Raw genomic sequence first — 25,000 nt, 5'->3', positions numbered from 1 at the left:
CTCTTTGAACCGTCTGTGTCCTCTCCACTATCTTCTCCTCTGTCCATCTTCTATCCGCCTCCCCCTCTCTCCCTATTTATTTCAGAACCCCCTTCCCCTCCCCCATTTCTGAAGAAGGGTCTAGGCCCGAAACATCAGCCTTCCTGCTCCTATGATGCTGCTTGGCCTGCTGTGTTCATCCAGCTCTACACCTTGTTATCTCAGATTCTCCAGCATCTGCAGTTCCTACTATCTCATGATCAGTGAGGGTTGGCGGAAACGGTCGGCCTCTAGTCCTTAACTGAGATTTTTTTTCCCAACAAATGTTGCCAGACTTCCTGATCATGTTACAGTAAAATACAATATCCTCGATCATATTTTTAATTCCAGATTTCCACCAGTTTTTGCTGCAGCCCATATTTCAATGCCTCGGTGATGAAAGAACATAAATCTCTTGTTATTAGAGGACGCCAAAGCGCATTTGATTATTTTAATTGGTAGAATTCATAAAACATGACGTAAATACCGCAGTGAGCACGCTTATTTTTGCAGGCCACGTGTATGGTGTTCACACCGAGAAAACGAAAATCCAGATGAAAATGAGAGTGTGATAGTTCTGACAGACTTTCGTTAAACGGAGAGTTTCCTCACGGGCGCCGAGACACGGACTTTCATTCGAAAATTAAAACGTCCCTGGTTTGTTGTACGGCACCTTATTTTGATGTTGTGACTGACTGTCATATCATTGAACGGCAGGAGCAGGCGGCAGCTGGGAACCTTCGATCCTGAGCGGGGTTGCAGTCGGACCGGAAGTGGCCGGCGGAAAAAAGAAACCAAGCGTCGAGGAGACGTTGGTGAAGCGGCGGGAGCGGGAGGATAGTGGCTTGCGAGACCGGCACGAACGGCGGTGGCCCTGACACTGATACCGCGGGAGGAAGAGGCGGGGGAAAGGCGGCGGCGGCTGCAGCAGCTCCTCAGGTTAGCGCCGGTTTCACGTGAAGCCTCCATGTGCTCGGAGCTCTCACGCCCACTCGGCCTGATAGAAGCGACTCGGTTAATGGAGGGATCGATGGATGGATGGCTGGCTGGCTGGCTGGCTGGCTGACGGGGGAGCCTGGGCTCGGTTTGCTGGGCTCATGTGGGGCTCTGTTTGCCCCCAGCTCCCCATCCATCCATCCATTTCCCCGCCGGCATACACGGTCAGTTTCCCGGGCAACAGCCTTCAGGTAGCGTGTGTTTGAGCTAAAACCAGGCCCTGTGACGTATCCGTCATTTTTGAGGTATTCGCCCAGCTTTGGGAATTCTTTCACTTCACCACAGATCTCGTCTTCCCACCCCACCCGCGACTGTCTTCCCTTGTAAATGCTGGGAATTATTTCTTTGGGCCGCGGTTCCGGTCAGTGGCGTGTCGACATTTCCAATCAGACTCATAGAATGATCACTATACAGAAGGAGATCATTCAGACCTTGAAGTTCGTGCCAATTCACGTTACTGCCTTTTCCCCAATCTTCCTTCAGATAATTGTTCTGCTTTGAAGAGGTTGAATTCAGTTTATTTCCATCGCACTCTTCATCGTCTAAGGGCATGTACTCCACACCCTAATCACTCACTGTGTAGTAAAACATTTTCTTCATTATTGTTGATTCTTTGCCCAACCGCTTTGAATTTGCGCTCTGTGATCTGCGACCTATCTGCCAGCAATAGGTTTCTCCCCATATTCTCTGTCTTGGCCCTTCTCAAAGAGCTCCATCAAACTAACAATGAAGCTTCTCTTTGAGGAGAATCTCCTAGTTTTCAATGTATCCATGTAACTGAATGTCTTTGTTCCAGGAATTTTACTTGAATCATAGTGGTTCCAGCACAGCAGTTCTTAATGAAGTCCAGGTTTAATATGCTTTATTAACTTCTCTGCCAAACTATCCTGATGGGCTCAGTGATGAGTGCACATAAACTCCTACATCCTTCTGCTCCTGCACTCCCTTTAGAAGCATACTTTTATATTACCTACATTGCAGCTGGACTGTATCCAAGCTTGAGCTGCCAAGTAGCAGGTAGCATTTCTGCTACAGAAGTGCCAGGTAATGACCATAGTAAGAGAGAATCTAACAGTAAGCCTAGTTGCTATGGTGTTACTATTGCTCAATCCCGCACCATCAACATCCTGCAGGTTAGCATTGACCAGAAACTGAACTGACAAGCCATTTAAATCCTGTGGCTAGAAGAGCAAGTCAGAGGCTAGGAATCTTTCATCATCCCGACTTCCCAAAGTCTGTCCACCATGTACACGATACAAGTCAGAAATACGATGACAGATTCTCTACTTGCCTGGATGAGTGCAGCTCTAACAGCATTCCAAGAAGCTTAACGCCATCCAGGACAAAGGGTCCCACATGATTGGCACCATATCCACAAAAACTAATTTCCTCCATCACTGACACTCAGTAGCAGCAGTGTGTACCACCTAAAAGATGCACTGGAGAAATTTACCAGGCTCCTTATACAGCACCTTGTTGACCATAACCAATACCATCTAGAAATACAAAGGCAGCAGATACATGGGAACACCATTATCTACAAGATCCCCTCCAAGTCTCTCACCGCCCTTACTTGGAACTGTATAATACAGTTTCTTTCCTGTCACTGGGTAAAAATCTTGGAACTCAATTGCTAACAGCATTTTGAATGTATCTACACCAAATGGACTGCAGCGATGCAAGAAAACAGCTCGCCACCACCTTCTTAAGGGCAGTTAGGAATGTGCAATAAATGCTGGCCCAGCCAACGAAGCCCATGTCCCATGAATGAATTTTAAAAAATCATCTGCCATATGTCTTTTTGTTCGACCAATTGATCTATGTCCTTTTGAGGTCTATCATTATTCTGCTTTGAGTTCACAAATGTCAAAGCTTTTATCATCAGTTTTGAGTTGTACCCCATTACTCAACAACTGCTTATTAATATATGTCAAGAATATCATTCATCCTAACACTGATTTCTGGGGAGCACCACTATTTCCTCCATTGAAGTCTAGCAGTGTGGACTTCCTGAAATCTGAAAAAGAACTGGAGACCATTATTACAAAACTCTCAGATTTAGTGTCCACACCTGCTCTTTCCATAAGCTTATGATTCACTTATAAATGGATGTAAATACTAAAGGGTCCCCTGCACTTGTTTTTTAAATTTATTTTACCTGTTATCTAGTTGCAAGAACCCAACCATTAAGATTCAGGGACCAAGAGGGCATCCCAACTCAGCCCAGTGCTGATTTACACATGGAATTTTCCAATATGCCTCACTAGATAGCAAATGAAACATGGTAATTATTGCTTCTACCCTTTTTTCCAGTTTTGTATCTACCCAGTTTGTTCCACCCAGTTTGAACATTTGAATTAGGAGCAGGAGTAGAGCTTTTGGCCCTTCTTGCCTCATCACCACTAATCTTATTTGGGAGGCGATGGCCCAGTGGTACTATTTCTGGGCCATTAATCCAGAGACCCAGATAATGTTCTGGGGACGCGGGTTTGAATCCCACCACGGGAGATGGTGGAATTTGAATTCAGTAAATATCTGAAGTAGAGTCTAATGATGACCATGAATCCATTATTGATTGTTGGAAAAACCCATCTGGTTCACTGATGTCCTTTAGGGAAGGAAACTGCCATCCTTACCTGGTCTGGCCTAGATATGACTACAGACCCACAGCAGTGTGGTTGACTCTGGGCAATTAGAGATGGACAGTAAATGCTGCCCAGCCAGCGATGCCCTCTTCCAGTGAATGAATTAAAAAAATTCTGACTGTGGCCTGAACTCCACATTGATAATTATCGACTCTCTTGTTCATCAAGAATATTATCTAAGTCAGCCTTAAAGGTATTCAAACGACCCTTTGCTCTTTGGTGAAAGAAAGTTCCATTGATGCTCAATGTCTGAGGAAGAAAATTAATCTCTTCTCCATCTTAAATACGAAATCTTATACTTAAACAGTTTTCCCTTGTTCTGATCCCTCTCCCAGGGGAAACGTTCTTTCAAAATTAACCCTGTGAGTTCCTCTTAGGATCTTGCATTTCACGAAAATCACTTCTGATTTTTCTGAGCTGCAATGATTACATGCCCAGCTAGTCCAACTTTTCCTCATAAGAGAGGCCCCAATCGAGATATCAGTCATGTACACCTTCTCTGAACTATGTCTCTGACATCGTTGACTCTCTTTTTTTTAAATAAGGAAACTGCAACTATATACAGTATTCCCGATGTGGCTTTACCGGTGCTCTCTACATCTGATGCAAAGCATTCCTACTTGTATGTTCCATTTCCATTGCAATTAAATATATCATCCCAATTGTCTTCCTAATCACTTGCTGATTTTGTCAAATTCAGCATGGACCATGATTGAATGTGAGTTCTTGGATCTTGTGGCTGAGGTATGATCGTCAGTCTAAAAATAACCTAACTACAAGGTTTAGTGTATCTGGATTTTTCACATTTGTATATTTGTGTCTCATACAAAGGCTTTTTTCTATTTTTAATCTTTGAAAACAAAAGTCATAAAGTATTTTTTAAATCTATATAAACAGTTCAGGATCTATTACTTGCCAATATCTGGCAGAAAGATTTCTAATTCAATACCATTATATTTAGTAATTTAGTATACTGTACAATTGTAGCCTGCAGACGTTTATCCATTCTGCATTCTGGTGCAGACGTGATCGGCCAAATGGCCGCTTCCTGCATCATGAACAGCTCTGTGATGTATACTTGCAAGAAATTTATTTGCAATGCCCAAAGATTGGCCGTCTTTTGAATTTAATAACATTGTACTAATCTCCTTTTCCGTGTTGGTCATGTTGTGTTCTACACGGTTGCTGTCTGTTGATATTTACCACTTTAAAGCAGAGGGCCTTGGGAAGTCTAATTCTGATTACCGACTTGAGCAGTTCATTTGTTCTGTTTCGAACAATTGGTCCGTAGCATGGGTGTCCTGAAGCATAGAAACTCACCTAAAGTTTTAAAACAATGGTTTTTTTAATTAAAATAGTTTAGTTGTTGAAAATCCTCCACTGCTAAATTTTAGTTCACTTTCTTCTGGCCTGATCGGAGCATATATACTTGTTCAGGAGTGTTTTGCCCGTTGAAATTTATTTTGCTGACTTTGCTGTTTGTTGTATTGTAACACTTTATGATATCATGGCGAGTTGAAATATGTAGAAATTGTGGTACCTTCTCTCAATGCACATATTTTTGATGTCTTCATTCTTTAGAATTGCAAAGTCTATAATTAAAAAAAAATCTAGGGGTGTATATTAACTAGTTTACAAACAACCAGTTTTTACGGCAAATCTTTAGAGCAGGGTCAAGGTCATGTTTTAATAAAACTGACCTGTGCTTTGTGTCTGAATTATTGTTTTATATATTACACTTGGAGCCCTGCAACAAGAACTCTTTTCCTGAATAGCATCAATAGTGTTTACCAAATCTGTGACTTCAGATTTTGCTTCCTATTGGTGGAAGAACCTGCCCCGAGGCAAAATAAAAATTTCGAATTTAGGAATGACAAATCTTTCAAATAAAATAGCTCAACAGCCTTGTCTTTCTAGTCCATTTTAAAATAATTTTAAATATGGGGGAAGCAATGACCTAGTGGTATTATCACTGGACTGTTAATCCAGAGACCCAGGTTCAAATCCCCCATAGCAGATGATAGAATTTGAATTCAATACAAACCTGGAAGTAAGAGTCTGATGATCATGAAACCATCGTCGATTGTTGGAAAAACCCATCTCATCTGCTAATGTCCTTTAGGGAAGGAAACTGCCAATCTTTCCTTGTCTGCACTACATGTAATTCCAGACCCACAGCACTCTTTGGGCAATTAAGAATGGATGCCCTCATTCTGTAAATGAATTTTAAAAAATTGAAAGTGATGTTAATTTTTAAAAAACTTCAAATATGGTCTGTGGATCTAAAATATTCAGAGTAGGCCTGTTGGACATAACAGCAAATCAAGGGGGCAAGGGTGAACAGGTAGAGGTTGGTGTGAGGTCTTGTACATTTTTCTTTACAGTGTGCTGACTGGGCATTTCTGTACGGCATAAAACTTTGTTTTCTCAAAAGTGTACCCATTATGGTTTAAAAAACACAAAGTTGGGTTGATTAGTGGTTCCTTGATATCTGACCTAACAGTGGGAGCACAATTTGGTATTCTGACTGCAATTGGATGGAATTAGGATACAGATGACAGATTATTGCATTTCTTAAACAAGGTGAGTGATTTTTAAAACTCAGTTTTGGTTATTACAATTACAGTTGTAAAACAATCTTAGTGATGTGTAGTTCCTGCATAAATTACTAATATCAGTCTATTAGAACATTCTTTTCGGTGTTAAATTTGAACCCTATATAGTATTGGCTTTGTTCATGATTTTCAGTGAAACCCTATTTAAAATATTGGCCTTTACGAATGTGCCAATATTTCTTTTAAAAATAGTATCCTAGTATAAGCTGTCTACAATAAATGTAAGGCAAAATAGATATCGTTGAAGGGTTTTTAAAATGTGATAAGCTGTTGATGGTCTTTGAAGTATGGTTCCATGTTTTGTATTATAGTTTTAAATGTGGTTTGATGTGGGAAATGGTAAATTCACAATGGTGTCATGCATGTCCGAGTAGAATCAAAATCCTAGAAACTTGCAGCACGGAACGATGCGTTTCATCAATTATGTTTATATTGGCACTTTGAAAGTGCCACCATGCTTAGTTCCACAATTTTCTTTCAATATACAACCCTGTCAGTACTTCATCAAGTATCTGGCCAACTCACATTTGCTTATTGAATCAGCTGCTGCTGTCGTTTCAGACTGAGTGTACCAGCTGGTAACAATGCACTGAAAACAGTTTTCATCTTACCTCTGTATCTTTTGCAAATGATTTTAACAGTCACTTCAGGTTATGGCCCACTTCTATGAAGCAATAGTTTTATGTATCTACTGCATCAAAACCTCTACAGTGACCTCAGTCATTGCTGTTCCAAGGAGAAAAGCCCCAACATTAGCAACTTACTTTCATAATGTAAGTTTCTCATCCTTTGTAATATTCTGGTAAACTTCTGCTGTACTCTTTCTAAGGCTTTTGCATCCTTCTCAAAATGTGGTGCTCTGATTTGTTCAATGTGCCTTCTGAAGCCTAACTGGTGATTTATAAAATTCTAACATGATCAATTTCCATTTATAAACAATTACTTTATTTTTAAAGAACTTTTACTCTGCATTGGACCTGATCTTACAAGGCTTCAGTTTCACTGAGCACTAATACTTCTAATTTTGTCCAACGTTTTCTTTATTGTTGAATTAAAATTAAGCAGATAAGCAGCTGCGCATAGATTCTTCATTTTTCTCCTCTTCTCTGCTCTTTTCTGCACCCCCCGTCTCATATTTTCTACTTGCATCTAGAAAATGTTGACTCCGATAATTAGGTACGAGTGTTGTGGTACCTAACTGGGATGAAGTCAGACAGCAAATGTCATCAGCGTGTTTGAACACATTTACTCCTGTTCTCGGCAATGTCCAAAAGTGCACTTGTTAATGGAATTCATTGCATAATAATCCTGCCTAATTATAGTCATTGGATTTCATTTTATTTCATTGGATTATTGTTTCCCTTTAAATAGTGAGTAGTAGTTTGAGGAAAAAGCAGGAGAATGGCACTGAGTCCTGATGGTTATTTGGAGAGCCAATGTAGACTCTTTTGGCTGAATCATTGCCTCCTGCAGCGTAACGCTTCTGTGATAATTCACTCTCCTGCCATCACCAATTTAGCAACACTTTGACCAATTGGGCGGCATGGTGGCTTAGTGGTTAACATTACTCCCTCATTGCGCCAGGGACCCGGGTTCGATTCCACCCTTTGGCAACTGTCTGTGTGGTATTTGCACATTCACCCCATGTCTGCATGGGTTTCCTCCAGGTGATCCAATTTCCTCCAACAGTCCAAAGATGTACAGGTTAAATGGACTGGCCATTTTGCTGTCCAGGGATATGCAGGGCTAGATGGATTAGTCATAGGAAATGCAGGATTACAGGGATAGGGTAGGGGATGGGTTGGTGTGGACTCAATGAGCCAAATAGCCTGCTTTCACACTGTAATGATTCTATGATTCAATTAGCTCAAGACTGACAGATTAGTACACATTATTGTGTTCTGTCTTTAGTGTGAAGGAGTAATTGTAAAGAATTTTGCCAACCTTCTTTGGAAGAAGCAAGATATGTTGTAGCTATTGAGAAGAAAGTGCTAACAGTGGATTGTGATTTTTCTGTTCCCTTGCACCCACATTTAAATCTATTCAAACATGTTCAAGATTTTGATTTCAAAGACCACCAGTTCTGTTATGAAAGCCATGGAATTAATTGCCATAGGCTAGGTGGGTATCAGACTTGCCCTGTTGAGGCAAGTCTGTTAATATTTTACTTCCCTTTCAGTTTTAAATCGTGCTAATTTGAGGCTTTCTTCTCCATTTTGAAAAGATATTTGCACAGATATCTTTAAAAGCATTACTTATAGAATTGTACTCAACACAGTGTGAACTTTCTGCAATCAGGCTGTTTTTAAAAAAAATCAAAATAAAGTTTGTCTGTCTGCTCTTAAGTGCAATGCTTCACTAAGGTTTAATTTTTAAATTTAAATATTTAGGTTGTGAGCATTATAATGTCTCCTGTGCAAGTAAAACTAATGATAGACGCTATGGTTAGATCATTTTTATTGACTGTGCAAGAACTCAGCTACACCTCTCCTTAAAACAGCAGTAAAATTAATCTCAATTTAACACTGGTGAGCCGATGGTAGCTACCAGTTTCCCTGATCTGGCATTGATGCTTAAAACATTGTTAGCTACATATAATTTTGAGCTTATTAGATGTACGTTTATAGTATGATACTAGCTATGGGTGTTGTATGTTACAAGTTTGCAGTTTGCCCACAATTTAGCAAAAATCAAGGTTTTAAATATTCACTAACAACATCTTCAACTTTTATTTTAACAGCGTATTCTGAGAAGTTCCTGATGGTATACTTCAAATCACCGGTGAGATGGTAAAGGTTAGCCTTTGGCTGAGCATGGCGGATAAACAGAAGACCAAGACTGGTTTGCCACTGAGTGGCCCAAGCACTGATATAAATGTATCTTCCAGCCACACGGTGGGGTATTTGGGAAAAGTCAGTAAAACTGTTTATTCCTCTCTAAACTGAGCAAAGTTCTAAATTTTATTATATTTTCAAATTATTTTGCATCTATTGTCTTCAAAAGGTGAAGAAAGGTGGAGCATTCTAAACTCAAAGTGACACGGAAATCTTGCACAAAGTGCTATGGCGAAAGATTTATATGAAGTGAAAACATGGTTATCATGCTAATCTCTAACTCCTGAGTAGTGCTGAAACATGCACCAGAGATCACTGAGTTTTATTCTCCAACAAAAACTTGAATATGAAAGTAAACTTGGCAAAAACAGTATTCTTTTTCATTCTTGTTCAGCATAAAACTGTCCTTAAGTGTGCTTTTCATCTTCTCTACTGAAGGTGAAAAAAAACTATCTGAAATTGTATTTTAAGTTTCTATCTGGTCATGAGCAGATGGATGGTATAAAACCGTTTAAATATTTTTTTAAAAACCCGGAATTGTATACATGACTGGTAACTTGCTCCATTTTCCTTCTCTGCAGTTTTCTGAAAATACCTCACTCAGTCAAGAGCAATACTGTCCTGCCTGTGCTGCAAAAGGAGAAAATAAAACTTTGCGCCGATACTATATAAGTTTAGAGGAATCCATTCTTCTTTGTGAAAGTCCACAGGTATGGGAAAGTTTAGATGCCAGTATATTAGTTTTCAGGAATCTCTCCTGAAATATTTTTCATGTTATCAAGTAGTTAATAATCTGAGCAATTAATTAATTTATTAATTCAGAGGTTATTCAACATTGTTAGCCAACCCTAGTAATTCATTCCACCTGCACTCTCTCAGCAGAGTCTACATGCCCTTTATATAGTTACCATGCCATTGATCTGCAGTTTGGAAAGCAATCCAGTTTTCCAGCTCTCTGATTAATATGTTTGTAGTAAGATTTTAAGGAATAAAATTAGACACACACAGGTGATATTTGCATTTGTTATATATTTCTGCTTTTAACAATTTTAAAATTCTTTCTAGTGTGTCTTTCCTTTGGGATGTAAACCATTGAATGAGATCCTCATTTCACCTACCTTGTCTCGACCGTCAGTTCATACTACGAAGAGCGTATTTGGATCAGTTGCACTAGTTCCTCTGCATAAGCGGAACGTGAAACGACAGAAAACTTCTAATTGTAATAATAAAGACTTTTTCAATGAATCTTGTGATGTACCCAAGGAAGCATTTCAACCAGTTGAAACTGACCTAAATAAAATAGACAATTTTGTCCCTTGTTCAGAAAATGGAAGCAATCATAATACAGTTAATTCTAGTGAAAGAAATGGCATTGTTATCCCTCATAAGGCAGTTCCTGTGGTACCTGATCAGTTATACGGCAAGAGAAAGGAACCACCGACTGAATCTGAACATTCTGGTCAGACTAAATTGGAAGTTCCAATTGTGGGGTCACAGGTTGAACAATTATTTCTTCAGTGGAAGAACACATCTGCTCTCTGCTGGCTAGACTGCATATTGACAGCTTTGGTCCACTTGAAAGTGCTAAGAAAATTAATGCCTAATCTAGAGACGGAAATGGAATCTCCATTTAAGAAACTGTACACAGCATATGATCAGGCCTGTGACCTGGTATCTAACTGCCAAAGCCGTTGCAAAGGTAGGAATTGTTCTGTGTTACATTATGATACCTAAACATTTATGATTTCCTTATGTATCTCAACCACTGCCATGCATTGTTGCTTACTTATTACCACTTGCTTTAAACACTAATTCTGTCCAAACAAAAACCGTATCATAATTTACATCCCATGCCAATATCATGAGTTCTCTGACCATATCTTTTTTAGGAGAAGAGAAGCATTCCCTGCAAATAAAACTTCAAATTTTTGCCACTACTGATAATGCAGACTGGAAGTAAATATTTCCATCAATTCATTTCGTTGAAGATTGTGTTTCAAGAATTTTGTCTTGTGTATCTATTTCAGAGAAAGTAGTGAAGCAGTCTTGTCAAAATGCTGTGGATTAGAATCCCTGCTGGGGCTTTGGTAAAATATAGGACGAAGGAAGCCAACATTGTCCAATTCAAAAATTGATTATTTAATTGAATGAAGGTTAGATTGTTCTATTAATTTAAATTAAATCTTGGAGAAAGTCCTAGAGACTAGGTGACCAAGTGAGGTAGCTAGCACACAAAAAGACAGTTTGATCCTTTGCAGGAATTTGGTGCTAGTGGCAGTTTGCAATACATATGTTTTAACTTAAAACAATGGTTTATTTAAAAAGCAAACTTGTGTATATATATGTGATTTTTAAAAGGTACCGTGAATACCTGGTGTATTGTGAAACAGCAAATAATTAAAGTGAAAGCAGTTAAATGGGAAATACCATAGATCATTTTATATTTTAAACTCTGTGTCTTAGTTCGAGTTTATCGTTTAAAGATAGACCCCTTTTTAGCATCCATCCTGTTAAATCATCATAATCTTTTACATGTATCAATAAGGTATTCACTTGTTTTTCTAAACTCCAATCGATATGGCCCATCCTGTCTAAGCTTTCCTCATAAGATAATCCTTTCAACTGTGGTATCAGTTTGGTGAACTGCCTTTCAATTGCTTCTAATGCATTTGCATCCTTTCTTAAATAGGAAGACAAAAACTGCATATGATACTCTAGATTTGAAGTCTTCAGTGCTGTATGCAATTATAGCAAAACATCACTACTTTTATATTCCATTTGCCTTGCAATAAATGGCAACATTTCATTTGTCTATCTTTATCCTGTACCTCTGTACTAATTCTTGTGACTCCTTTCCCAGGCTACTTTGCATCAGCGCCAACAAATTTTGCAGTTTCTCTATTTAAATGATTGATTGTTTTTCTATTTCTTCCTGTCAAAGTGGACAAGTTTGCATTTTCCTACAATACTTTACTCACCTAACTTGTCCAGATGCCTCTGCTGACTCCTTATATTCTGTTCACAACTTGCTTTTCCGCCTATGCTAAATTTGCTAGTGAGACAGTCATATATTTTGTTCCTCCATCTGAGTTATTGATATAAGTCCTAAATAATTGAGGGCCCACACTGATATGGTACTCCATTCTACTGACATCAGAGCTTGCCAATCTGAAGATGATCCGTTTATTCCCACTGTCTGTTTCCTATTTATCAACCAATCCTTTATCTGTAAAACCGTGACCCGCCCTACACTGTGAGCTCTTACTTTGCATAGTAAATGTGTCAGATACCTTTGGGAAATTAAGTGCAGCACATACGCAGGTTCTCCTTTATTCACTTGGTTACTTTCTCAAAGAGCTCTAATAAACAAACATGATTTCCCTCCCAAAACTGTTGACTGCCTATTAGAATAAGACTTTCTTAGTACTCTGCCCTAACCTCCTCACTAATTTCCATCATTTTAGGTTGACTAATTGATAGTTTCCTATTTTTCTGTCTCCCACTTTTGTTGAATGGTGACATCCGTATTTGCTGTTTTCCAATCTGATGGAACCTTTTCCAGAATCCAAGGAATTTTGTAAAATTAAAACCATACATCTACTATCAACACCCTTGGATGCAGGCATTCAGGGCTTCTCAGATTTTAGTTGTAGTAATTTTTTTTAGTAGCCTTTCCTTCGTGGTGATAATTATGAAAGTAGAACAATGAGGTAGGAGAATTTCCAAGGAGATGAAAACCATGTGGATTACAAGAATAAGGGTAACGGTAGACTAAAATATTCTAAAGTGAATAGACTTTGTTTGACTTGAAAGTAATGCCCTGTTGTCTGGCCAAAAACCTTAAAACAAAAATGAAAATACTCCAAAGCCATAGACCTAGTTGGAATCAATGACTAAACAGGTTAGTGGAATTTTTAAAATCTTGGGAGAAGAGTTTAAGGTGCTGAATTGAAAAGCATTGCCTTACATTTCCCAACCCAATTGCAGGTTCCCAGAATTGCTGCATCTTTCATTTTTCGAGCTGGTGTGACACCTTCTTGCTTCATTCTCTGAGGTACCATAAATGATCCTGGCAACTTTCAGGATTTAGAAACCCTGTCACAAAAAAAAAATCCCATGTTCCAGCATCCAGAGATGACCAACTCTTGAACACAGTGCTGATCACATCCTGGCCCCAATGCTCTCAATTGACAAGATCACTTGCGGTACTTTTGTGCACGAGTTTCCCATAATGAGACTTAAAGTACCTCTTGAACTTTCCAAGATTCCACCACCTCATAATACTAGACACAGCCAGACACTTTCCCTTCGCTCAGCACTCAATCAACTTCTGTCATGCCTACAAAGAAGAACGCCACCCTGTGTGATATTCCCCTGGCTGGGACAGTCTAAAAACGAGGATCACAGTCTGGGATATGGGGTAGAGAGTCTAGGAGAATTGAGAAAGTTCTTCACTCAGAGTGGTGAACTTGTAAAATTTTGTACTACAAAAGGCAGAAGAGGCGAAGTGACTGAATAATTTAAGGAAGGAATCAATTTCTAGACAAATGAGGGATATGAGGATCGAGCTGGAATATGGCATTAAGATTGAGTTCAGCCATGATCATACTGAATGGCAGAGCAAGCTTGATCGGTCTACTCTTGCTGTTGTTTCTACAATCCTCCTAACATTAAAGGAGATAGTGAATCAATTGAGAGATTTTTGAAACAGGCTGGCAATTTGCTCTGATGAAGAGTCACCTAGACTAAATGTCAGCTTGCTCTCTCTCTCCATGGATACTGTTTGACCCGCTGTGATCTCCAGCATTTGTTATTTTTAGTACAGATTCCAGCAGCTGCAGCAATTTGTTCCTGCAGTTTAGATCAATCCTACCAATTATATATGCCACTAATCCCAGATTTCAGGGAACTCTTGTCAAACCTGGAACATGCAGTTCATTCCCTAATCCAAAAACCTCCATTTTCAAATACTAATTTTCTGGCATCCACTTCACCCGATGTTTGTGACATCCAGACTTATATTCTGCAACTCGTGCAGGGCACTGTGGTGACGAATGCTCTTCTGGTGCTATTTTCATAGTTGCAGATAAGAAAATGGGAGGGATGATGAATATATTTACAGATACCATGAAGATTGGCTGGGTGAGGAAGAAGTTATTGGGTTACTGAAGAATATAACGATTTGGACAGATCAGTGACAGGATTTAAAACCTGATGAGTGTGACGTGACGCACTTTGGATGAAGTAACAAGATGAGGGAGTACTTTGCATGGCGCAACATGAGGAAGCTTAAGAGCACAAGAGGATCTTAAGGTGCTTGTCCAAATTCCTGAAGGTGGCAGGGTAATTAATAGGGTAGTTAAGGCATTCGCAACACTTGCCTTTATCAGTCAAAGCATAAATTATAAGAGCCAGAAGGTCTTGTTGGATCTCAACAGGGTTTTGGTTAGGCCGCATCTGAAGTACTGTGTGCAGTTCTGATATCTACATGTAGAGAATTTGTGATTGAACTGGAGGAGGTGCAGAGGAGATTCGCTAGGATGTTGCCTGGCATGGAGCACTTTAGCTATGAAGAGAGGCTGGATAAGCATGGGTTCTTTTCTTTGAAGCAGGGAACGTTGGAATGCGTGCTTTCACTCTCCTTGTTTCCTGTCATAGAACAAAGAACAGTATAGCACAGGAACAGGCCCTTCACCCAACCAAGACTGCACTCACAAATGCTTTTCAAAGCTAGAAACCTTTTGGCTTTATGTTGTATGTATCCCTCTATTCCCTGTCTATTCATACAGTATATCTGTCAAGATGCTTCGTAGACATTGCTATTATATCTGCCTGCACGACCACCTCTGGCAGTGCATTCGATGCATTTACCATCTAATATTTAAAGGAGAAGCTTTTTTTTAATAAACTTACCTCCTTTTACCTTAGTCCATTTCCCCTAGTAACTTATATTTCTAGCTTGGGGAAAAGAAGACTCTGACTATCCATTCTATCCATGCCTCTTATAATTTTGTAAACCTCTATTAGGTTGCAATCATCCATCAATGTTCAAGTGAAAACAAACCAAATTTTTTCAATCTGTCCTCGTAGCTAATACCCTCCATCATCATGGAAAACTTTTTCTGTACTGTCTGTAAAACTACCACATCATTCTAGTAGTGTGCAACCAGGACTGTATACAGCATTCCAAATGCGGCTGAACTAAAGTTCTGTGCAGTTGCAACATGGCTTGCTAATTTTTATACTCTATGCCCTGACCAATGAAGGCAAGCATGCCATATGCCTTCTTGACCACCTTATCCACTTTTGTTGCCATTTTCGGGGAACTGTTGTTCTGTACACCTAGATCCTTCTGTATGTTGATGCTATTAAGGGTTCGGCCATTTACTGTATACTCCGCTCCTGCAGCACATCTCCCAAAACGCATCACCTTGCATTTGTCCAGATTAAACTCTATCTCCCATTTCTCTACCCAAGTCTCTAGCTTGTCTGTATCCTGCTGTATTCTCTGGCAATCGTCCTCACTATCTGTAGCTCCCCCAATCTTTGTGTCGTCTGCAAACTTAGGTGGCCTGATTACTATATTCTCGTCCAAATCATTTATTTATAAATATAAACAACATGGCTCCAAGCACTGATCCCTGTGGAACATCACTAGTCACAGATTTCCAATCTTACAACCAGGCACCTGTCTTCTATGACTAAGCTTGTTCTGTATCCAACTTAGCAATTCAATGTGGTTCTCATGTGACATCACCTTTTTTCACCTGCCGTGAGAGTTTGTCAAAGGCCTTGCTAATGTCCATATAAACAACATCTACCACCCTGCCTTTATCAGTCATCTTTGTCACTTCCTCAAAGTCAATTGAGTTTGTGAGATGCAAGCTGCCCCACACAAAGCTATGCTATTGTTACTAAGTCAATTTTTTCCAGTAAAACCTACCCCTAAGAATCTTCTCCAATAATTTGCATATCACTTAAGTAAGGCTTATCAGTCTAAAGTTTCCTGGATTATCCCTGTTGCCCTTCTTAAACAAAGGAACAGGGACCACTCCTGAGACTAAAGAAGAAACAAAGATTTTATACAAGGCCCCAGCAATTTCTTTACCTGCCTCCCTCAATATTCTAGGATAAATCTCATCAAGTCCTGGAGACTTGTCTATATTAATGCTTTTTAAAACACCCAACACCGCCTTTGTTTTTTATATTGGTATGCTCCAGAATATCAGCACACCCCTCCTGACTCTCACCATCCACCATGTCCTTCTCCTTTGTGAATACTCATGCAAAGTATCTGTTAAGGATCTCATCCACTTACTCCGGGTCTACGCATAAATTCCTCCTTTGTCCTTGTGTGGACCTACCCTTTCTAAAGCCGGCCTCTAGCTCCTTTTATATATATAAAAAGCCTTGAAATTGTCCTTAATCCTGTTTAGCAAGGACATTTTATGCCCCCTTTTAGCCCTGCTAATTGAGGTTGTTGACTTGCTTGCTGAGCGGCTTTGTTTTCGTTCATATGACACTACTCACCATAACAGACCAGACAGTATAAATTCCAAGTGGAGTAGAATAAGTTCGCTCCATTGGAGGCTCCGCTGATGATGTCACCTAGTATGGTGACGAAACGTCTGAACTAAAACAAGCCAGCTCGGTGAGCAAGTCAACAACATTGCCCACAACCCGCGCTACAGATCTTTACCAACACTTTTAAACCCTCCTAATTCCTTGTTTGAGTTCTTTCCTGCCCTAACTGTATTTTTCAAGGTATCTGCCTCTGTTCAGTTTCCTAAACTTTATATGTGCCTCCATTTTCTTTTCGACTAAGCTCTCAATTTCTCTTATAATCCACAGTTCCTAAATCTTGCCATCCTGATCCCTCGTTTACACAGGAATATGCTGGTCCTGAACTCTAATCGACTGGACTTTATAAGATTCCCACATGCCAGATGTGAATTTACTCTTAAACAGCCACCCTCCAATCTGCATTCTCCAGTTCCTGCCTAACATTGTGGTAGTTAGCCCTCCCCCAATTTAATACCTTCACCTAAGGACTACTGTTGTCCTTATCTATGAGTAACTTCAAACTTAACAGAATTATAGTAACTGTTCCCAAAATGCACCCCCACGTTGAAACTTCGATCACCTGGCTGGACTCATTCTCTAATGCTAGGCCTACTATGGCCCCTTCCCTTGTTGCATTATTTACATATTGTTTCAAAAAACCCATCATGGACACACCTAACACATTCGCTGCCGGCCAAGCCCCTGGCACTGAGTGAATCTCAGTCAATATAGGGAAGTTAAAATTACCCACCACAACAACTCCGCCGTTTTTACATTCTTCCATAATCTGTCGACATATCCATTCTTCTATCACTTGCTGGCTGCTGGGAGGCATATAGTAGCATCCCATCAAAGTGATTGCACCCTTGGTATTCCTGAGCTCTATCCATATAGTCTCACTGGATGAGCTATCCGAGGTGACCTCCCTCAGTATATTGTGATAGTCTCCTTTTTCAGTAACACAACTCCCCCACCTTTTCTACATCCCCCTCTGTCTTGCCTGCTGAAACGTCTAAATCCCACAAGGCCATCGCCTCCCCGATAAAATTAGAGGCAATGAGACAAGAAGGGCCAAAAGCTCTACTTTAGTGAGCGTAGTGTTGAACAGGACTTGGTCTGAGTTAGGACTTGGAAAGCAGTTTGTTTATGGAAGGTGGGTGGCCAACTGGAAGTGTGTTTGGAGTAGAGATAACAAACATCAAATTTACATCACCATCTTTACATGATGTCTGTCCATGTGTATTAGTGTAAAGTAACTCCAGACTATGCTGCATAGTCATGTAAATGTTTCCTTGTGATTTCTGAACTATTTCACTTTAAGTTTGACTTCAGTTTCATGTCACAAATATAGAAGTAGAATTTCATGAATTTTAGATTCCCTTGATTGCTGCACTGTTGGGGACTGTCAAATTGCGTTTTACTGAACTATTCTTATGTTTTCAGGTAATGGTTTATGGAAGATTCCCCCCAAAATACTTGGTCGTATCGAATTAGTATTAAACAGTGTCCGAGAGAGTCTCTTCCAGCTTCTTCAACCAAAATTGAAATGTGAATTGGGTAATTCTTGTACATACTGTACAACTTTATAAGCTCTTTTAATTTACTTTTTTTTACAGAAGTGGTTTTTATTTTGTTTAATTTGCAGAAAATGGGCATGCTACTAATGCAATAAAAGCAAAAATTCTGGTGGTACTCAGCAGGTATGGCAACAAGTGAGAAACCAGGATGATATTTCAGCTCAGTGACCTTTCATAAGTAGAAACTGTTGAAATGCAATAGGTTTTGAACTAGTAAATGGTGAGGGGATGAAAAGAAGAAGAAAAGAGAAGGTTTATGTTCCAGTGAAAGCCAAGTGAAGTGAGAAAAAATTTCGTGGTGCAAGGTTAAATGAGATGGTAATTGAACCAGGAAATGTCTTGAGATGATTAGAATGGCAAGATTCTGAATAACTTCTGTCTGACAGCAAAGGACACTTTATAAAAAAAAAAAGTTCCAAACCAGTAAAGAAATCCAAACAAGAATCAGTATTAAAGGATATCATTTAAAATTGCTGACTCGATGTTGAGCTCTGCCAATAGGAAGGGTGTTCGGTCAAAAGGTGAGGTGCTGGTCTTTGGCTTCTATTGAGCTTCTAAAGAGTACTGCAGCAGATCAAGAGTAGTAAGGTGAGAGTGGGATCAAGGTGTGAAATTAACATTACAAGTGAATGAGAGCTTAGGGTTGTACTGGTGGAGTGGTGTTCCACAAAAACCGTCACCTAATATGTGTTTGATTTCTCTCTACTCCCCAGCACATTTAGGGAAGACTATACTGTGCATCATGTACAATACAGAATTGAAAGAAATACAAGTAAATGACTTTCAACCTAGGTGTGTTTGGGGTGTTGACTGTCGGAAATGAACACAAATGGCGGCTGTTGCATCCCCTGTGTTTGTGTGAAAAGGTGCAGTAGGAAACAAAAGTCTTAAGGGAAGCTAAGGTGTGGCCAAGGGTGTCATGGAGAGAATGGTTCCTTCAGAAGATTGAATGTGGCAGGATGCGCGGATAAAGTGTTCAGTGGTGGCATTGTGCTGGAGATGGCAGAGATGGAAATGAAGATGGAAGCCTCAGATGTGGGAGGTGAGAACAAGGGAGTACCATTAATGTAGTCTGGAGAGATGTTAAATGCGAGAAATAGAATGGACACTGCCGAGGGCCTTGTCAATTACAGTAGGGATTAGAATCCTCAGTTGAAGAAAAAGAGTGAAATTGGAAGCACTAAGATGAAAGTTTGCAAAGTTCAAACATGAGGTGGAGAAACTCAATTGGAATAAAGTCCTGTCATGGCTTTACTGGGGAGAGTGTGCCAATTTTCCCCAGGGTAGGGGAGTCCAAAACTAGAGGACATAAGTTTAAGGTGGGAGGGGAAAGATATAAAGGGACCTAAGGGGCAACATTTTCACACTGAGGGTGCTGCGTGTATGGAATGAGCTGCTAGAGGAAGTGGTGGAGACTGATACAATTACAACATTTAAAAGGCATCTGAGTGGGTATATGAATAGGAAGTGTTTAGAGGGAAATGGGCTAAATGCTGACAATTGGGAGTAGATCAATTTAGGATATCTGGTCGGCATGGACGTGTTGGACCGAAGGGTCTGTTTCCATGCCATACACCTCTATGACCCTGTATTCATGTTCCACTGTTCACAAGCCATTACAAAATGTGTGAAATCCAATTAGGTCAAAATCCCGGAGTTTATTCCGTAATAGCATTGTGGTCTACCTAGAGCTTTTGGACTCCAGTTCAAGAAGGCATTTCACAACCCTCTCAAGGGCAACTAGGGACAGGCAGTAAATGCTGGCTGACCAGCCAGCGATGCCCACATCCCACAGTGTGAATTTTTTTTAAATAATGAATTTGACTGACTTCTATTCAGGACACCAGCAGTTCACATCAGGCTTATTCATTAATAGAAAATATCTACGTATTGTGCACATTTCTTTTGAACAAATGGCAGAGAAAAGAAAGAATAACCGATCTTTGACTATACAACTTAACACCGCAAATAAACATGCATGCACACTCAGTCACAACTAAAGCAAGCAGTTTGACACCAGTAGGGAAAAAGTACAGATGGGGAACACAATCCTGAAGATCAAAAGTACAGATCACAATGGTGGGTTAAATTGTATCTTCAAGTTCCTTTGATTTTTAGTAATGATGACACTGTCATCTGTAAAATGATGGTCTTTCTTCACCTGAGTAGTTGATCCACTAAAGCTAGATCTTTCCTTAGAATTCATTGTTTTTTTTTGTCTTTTCACTGACACCAGGAGAAGGGCAGTGGTAGATGTTTTCAGTTTACAAGTTCTGGATAGGTCTGACTGCTGTGCATATTAAAGAAACTTGGATCAATGAAGGGGAGGAAAATTGGGAACTCATTACCCTCATTACAAGGTATTCAGAAAAGGAAGGAATAAAGGAAAAAGGGAAGGATTGGCAGTTGCGCTCAATGAAACTAATAGCACTTAAAAGAGATGTCATCGAGGGGGTCAAAAACAGAGTATGTTTGCATTGAATTCAGGAACAATGATGGAGCTATTATACTGTTGTGTATCATGCCTAACTAAAGGCATCATTACAGCATTAATTGTGTCAACTATTTCGACTAGTATCCACAAAAACAGAACAAATCCAACCTGGTCAATTACCACCCATTCGTCTACTTCTGAGCATCAATAAAATGATGGAAAGATCAATAAATAGCAAAAGCTTGTGTTCCAATGCTCAGGTTAGGTTCTGTCAGATTCACTGTGCTCCTGCCCTCATTGCAGCTTTTGTCCAATTACGGACACGAGGTGAACTCGGGGTAGTGAGAATGACTGCGCTTAACATTAAGGCAGTATTTGACCCAGAATGGCATTAAGAAAGAAATGGAAATTAGAAAACCTCCACTCATTGGAATCATAGCCATCTTCCTTTTATGCTGAGAGTGATTGTTAGAGGTCAGTCATCTAAGTTCCAGGATATCGGTGCAGATATTCCTCTGTTGCAGGTCCAACTATTTTCAACTGCCTTATTCATCAATGACTTTCCCTCTGTTGCAAGGTTCGGAACTGGGATGTTCACTGATGATAGCACAATGTTTTGCGTCATACATGATTGGGGTGGCTGGGGTGAGGCCCACCATTGACCAGAATTTGATCTGAATCAGTCATATAAGTACTGTGACTGCAGGAGAAGGTTAGAATTTGGGTGTTCTGCAGTAACTCACTTCCTGACTTCCCAAAGCCACTATCTACAAGTCAGAAGTCCAAGAGTCTAATGGAAAACTCTCTACTTTCCAGTATGAGTACCCAACACAATTTAGGACAAGGTAGCCCACTTGATCAGTAACACACTTGACCATATGCCAACTTTAAGCATTCATCCCACCTGCCACCATTGCACAGTGGTAGCCATGTGTACCATATAAGGATGCACCAAAGAAACTCACCAGACTTCTTCAACAGAATCTTCCAAACCCATAACCTCTTTGACTTAGAAAAGTAAGGGCAGCAGATGCAGAGGAATGCTATGACCTTATTATTCCCTTCCAAGCCCTGGGCCATCCTGACTTGGAAATACGTCACCATTCCAACACTGTAGCTTAGTCAAAATCCTGGAAATCCTTAACAGCACTGTGAGCATATCTGTACCCCAAAGACTGCAGCAATTCATGAAGGTGGTCCACTGTCGTCATCTTGACGGCAATTAGGTTGACCAATAAATGCTGGCTTAACCAGTAACACCCACCTCCTATGAACAAATAAGTTATAATACTTTGGCAGTTTTTTTCCAAAAAACAAATGTCAATTTTCAAGGTTTCAGTTGATAGAAGCTGAATACCTTGGTAATAACGTTTTGAACTCCACTGCTAACATTTGGTAGAGGAATTTCAAAGCAAAATGTCCTGAACTTCTATCAGAGTCCTAGTTACCTGCAAGTTTTAACAGTCACCCGTTATCATGTTAGCATTAACATACTGAAAACAGTGGGGAAGATTCTTAAATTGTGCAATTACTGTTGTTTCCAACAGATGACTTGTGCTAGACTTCAGTCAGTGCAATCTGCACTTTTTCTGATGAAGGGTCTAGGCCCGAAACGTCAGCCTTTCTGCTCCTATGATGCTGCTTGGCCTGCTGTGTTCATCCAGCTCTGCACCTTATGTCTGTATTCTTTTTCTCTCCTGTTGACAATGAGCTATACTCTGAAATCCTCTTTCAAATGCCATCTCTCTTTGCCCTCCACCCCCTCTCCAAAAGAAGAGTGGCTGTTATTGGAATTAGAATGTAGCATGGAGCTTGTGAGGATTTAGTCTTTACTATAATACATTAATATATTTTCTCCTCTCTTTCAGGAGTCCCCGATAGCCCAGTCTTTGCTTTTCCACAACTCCTACGGCAGGATCCAAACGTTGAGGCGCTGTTCATGCAATCATATATTTGGAGCTTTGAATGCACGAAGTGTGGCTATAAATGTGAGGAGAAGTAAGTGTATTTTTAATTAAGTTTCATTAATTATATTAAATCACAATTTAGGTACCAGACCAACTTTAATTAGCACACATTTCCTTGTTTTGGATGTGAATTTTCAGCATTTCTCCATTTCTTTACTGAAAACATGTTTGGATTTTAGAAATTCAAAAATATTTTAGTCTGAAAAGCTTTGATTCTCTATTGTGACACCATTCAGTTTTATCATGCATTAATGCCAAAACAGTGAAAGAGTAAAATAATGCAGTTGATTTTTTTTCTGTAACCTTACGTGAATCTAATGGATTGCTTAACTAATGTTAGACAAATCCAACAGTAATAAGAACTACAAAAGATTTAGAAACAGGATTAGACCATACAGATTTTCACCTCTCCCATTCAATAATATTGTGGCAGATGTGATCACCACCTCGATTCTACTTTCCTGCTGCCCTTGACACACTCATCTGTCATAGATCTACCTAACTCTGGCTTGAATGAATTCAATGAGACATCCTCCACTATAGAGAATAGAATTCCACAGATTAACAATCCTATCCTCTCACTAAAGATTTCTCCTAAATAATTAAAGGTTAATCTGTTGGACAACAGTACGCAATTTATCTAAGTTCAAAATATTTTGTATTTTTCTTCACGGCTGCACCCTTGGAATTAAAACAGGTAAGAGGCACCATTTTGAATAAACCATCTCGAAAATTCTTTGTGTCAGTGCATTGTTCCTCTGGCTGTTCTGCTGTACAGAAGCCTTTGCACATGCCAGACTGATAAATTCTTGTCCTGGAAAACAACTATCCCTTGTGTTTTCCATTTACAGATAGACAATTATAGCATCTCGAACATAGTCATACAGCATGGAAACAGACCCTTCAGTCCAACCAGTCCATGCTGAACGTAATTCCAAACTAAACTCATCCTACCTGCCTGCTCCTGGCCCATATCCCTTCAAACCTTTCCTATTCATATACTTATCCACGTGTCTTTTAAATGTTGTATTTGTACCCACATCCACCACTTCCTCAGAAGTGTAAAAAAATTTGTTCCTTGTTTTTAATTAAACCTTTCTCCTCTCAACTTAAAAATGTGCCCCCAAGTCTTGAAATCCTCCATACTTGGGAAAGTAGTGAGAGGATAGTCTTAGATTACAGGAGAATATGGATGGGCTGGTCGGTGGCAAATGGAATTCAATCCGGATAAATGTGACACAATGGACTTGGGCAGGACATATAAGACAGGGGAATGCATGATGAACGATGGGACCTTGGTGTGCATGTGCATCGATACAGGTGGATAAAATGGCTAAGAAGGCATTTGGGATACCTGTCTTTTTTTAGCCCAGGCATAGAGTTTAAGAGCAGGGAATTTATGCTGGACCTGTATATAATGTTGGAAGGCCATAGCTAGAACATTGTGTGCAAATCTGGAATCCACATTATAGGAATGATGTTATGGCACTGGAGAATTGTTGCCTGGACTGAAGGATTTATGAAAAGAGATTGGATGGGCTGCGGTTGTTTCCTTCTAGCAGAGGAGATTGAGAGGGAACATAATTGAGATGTATAAAATTGAAGGGTATAGGTGAGGTAGACATGAATAAACTTTTCTCCTTGACATAGAGTTTAATGACTAGAGGGCATAGATTTAAGATAAGGGGCAGGTGGTTTAGAGGAGATGTGAGAACCAGTTCTGAGGAAGGGTCACTGGACCTGAAACACTAACTCTGATTTCTCTTCACAAATGCTGCCAGAGCTGCTGAGCTCTTCCAGCAATTTCTATTTTTGTTTCTGATTTACAGCATCTGCAGTTCTTTCAATTTTTATTTAGAATAGTTAGGTGGTGGCTTTTGACTGTCATGGAAGCAGTGGGCCAAAGTGCCTTTCTCTGCTATAGAACTCTATGACTGTTATGACATAGTACAGGCCAAGGTGTACAAAGCATGCCAGGATTATCTTGCATATCATTGCAAAAAATTCTGAACTTGAGCATGATTGGAAATTGTATGGATTGTAGGGATCAAGGAAGTGGACTCTGGTTAATCAACTTTGTTTCCAAGGCAAAAAATGTTCAGAATACTTTTGATGTGGGGGTGACAAGAATTTGTGAAGGAACAAAAGGATTTTAAGTGTCGAGGTGCACAAATCACTAGAGTATATCAACAAAGAGCAATTTAAAAGAATAAAGGAATATTGGAAATTTATTTCAAGGAATGAGGAAAATCATGGGGAATAAGTTATGCAATTTGCACAACTTTATTTAGCCCTGCAGAAATGTTTACTCCTATCGATTCAGGTGATGAAGAAAGACATCTTGATTATCT

General features: G+C 39.7%; 1 protein-coding gene across 2 annotated transcripts in view; it reads left to right on the top strand.

Moving 5' to 3' along the window:
- Positions 1-449: 449 nt before the first annotated feature.
- The window catches only part of uspl1 (ubiquitin specific peptidase like 1), a 31,312-nt gene continuing 6,761 nt past the window's right edge, over positions 450-25,000 (top strand). The window contains exons 1-6 of one of the 2 annotated variants that reach the window (XM_020523075.2): positions 450-957; positions 9,015-9,186; positions 9,690-9,818; positions 10,174-10,807; positions 18,115-18,228; positions 22,551-22,680. In XM_020523075.2, the coding sequence (XP_020378664.1) occupies positions 9,061-9,186; positions 9,690-9,818; positions 10,174-10,807; positions 18,115-18,228; positions 22,551-22,680 (1,133 nt within the window). In that variant the 5' untranslated portion in view covers positions 450-957; positions 9,015-9,060. Of the gene's footprint in view, positions 958-8,068; positions 9,187-9,689; positions 9,819-10,173; positions 10,808-18,114; positions 18,229-22,550; positions 22,681-25,000 lie in introns of those variants that run through there. The other variant, XM_048597801.1, reaches the window with a different exon arrangement.

Source organism: Rhincodon typus, chromosome 6 (genome assembly GCF_021869965.1).
Source record: "Rhincodon typus isolate 14 chromosome 6, sRhiTyp1.1, whole genome shotgun sequence".
Lineage (NCBI taxonomy): Eukaryota > Metazoa > Chordata > Chondrichthyes > Orectolobiformes > Rhincodontidae > Rhincodon > Rhincodon typus.
This window is presented reverse-complemented; position numbering and strand designations above follow the sequence as displayed.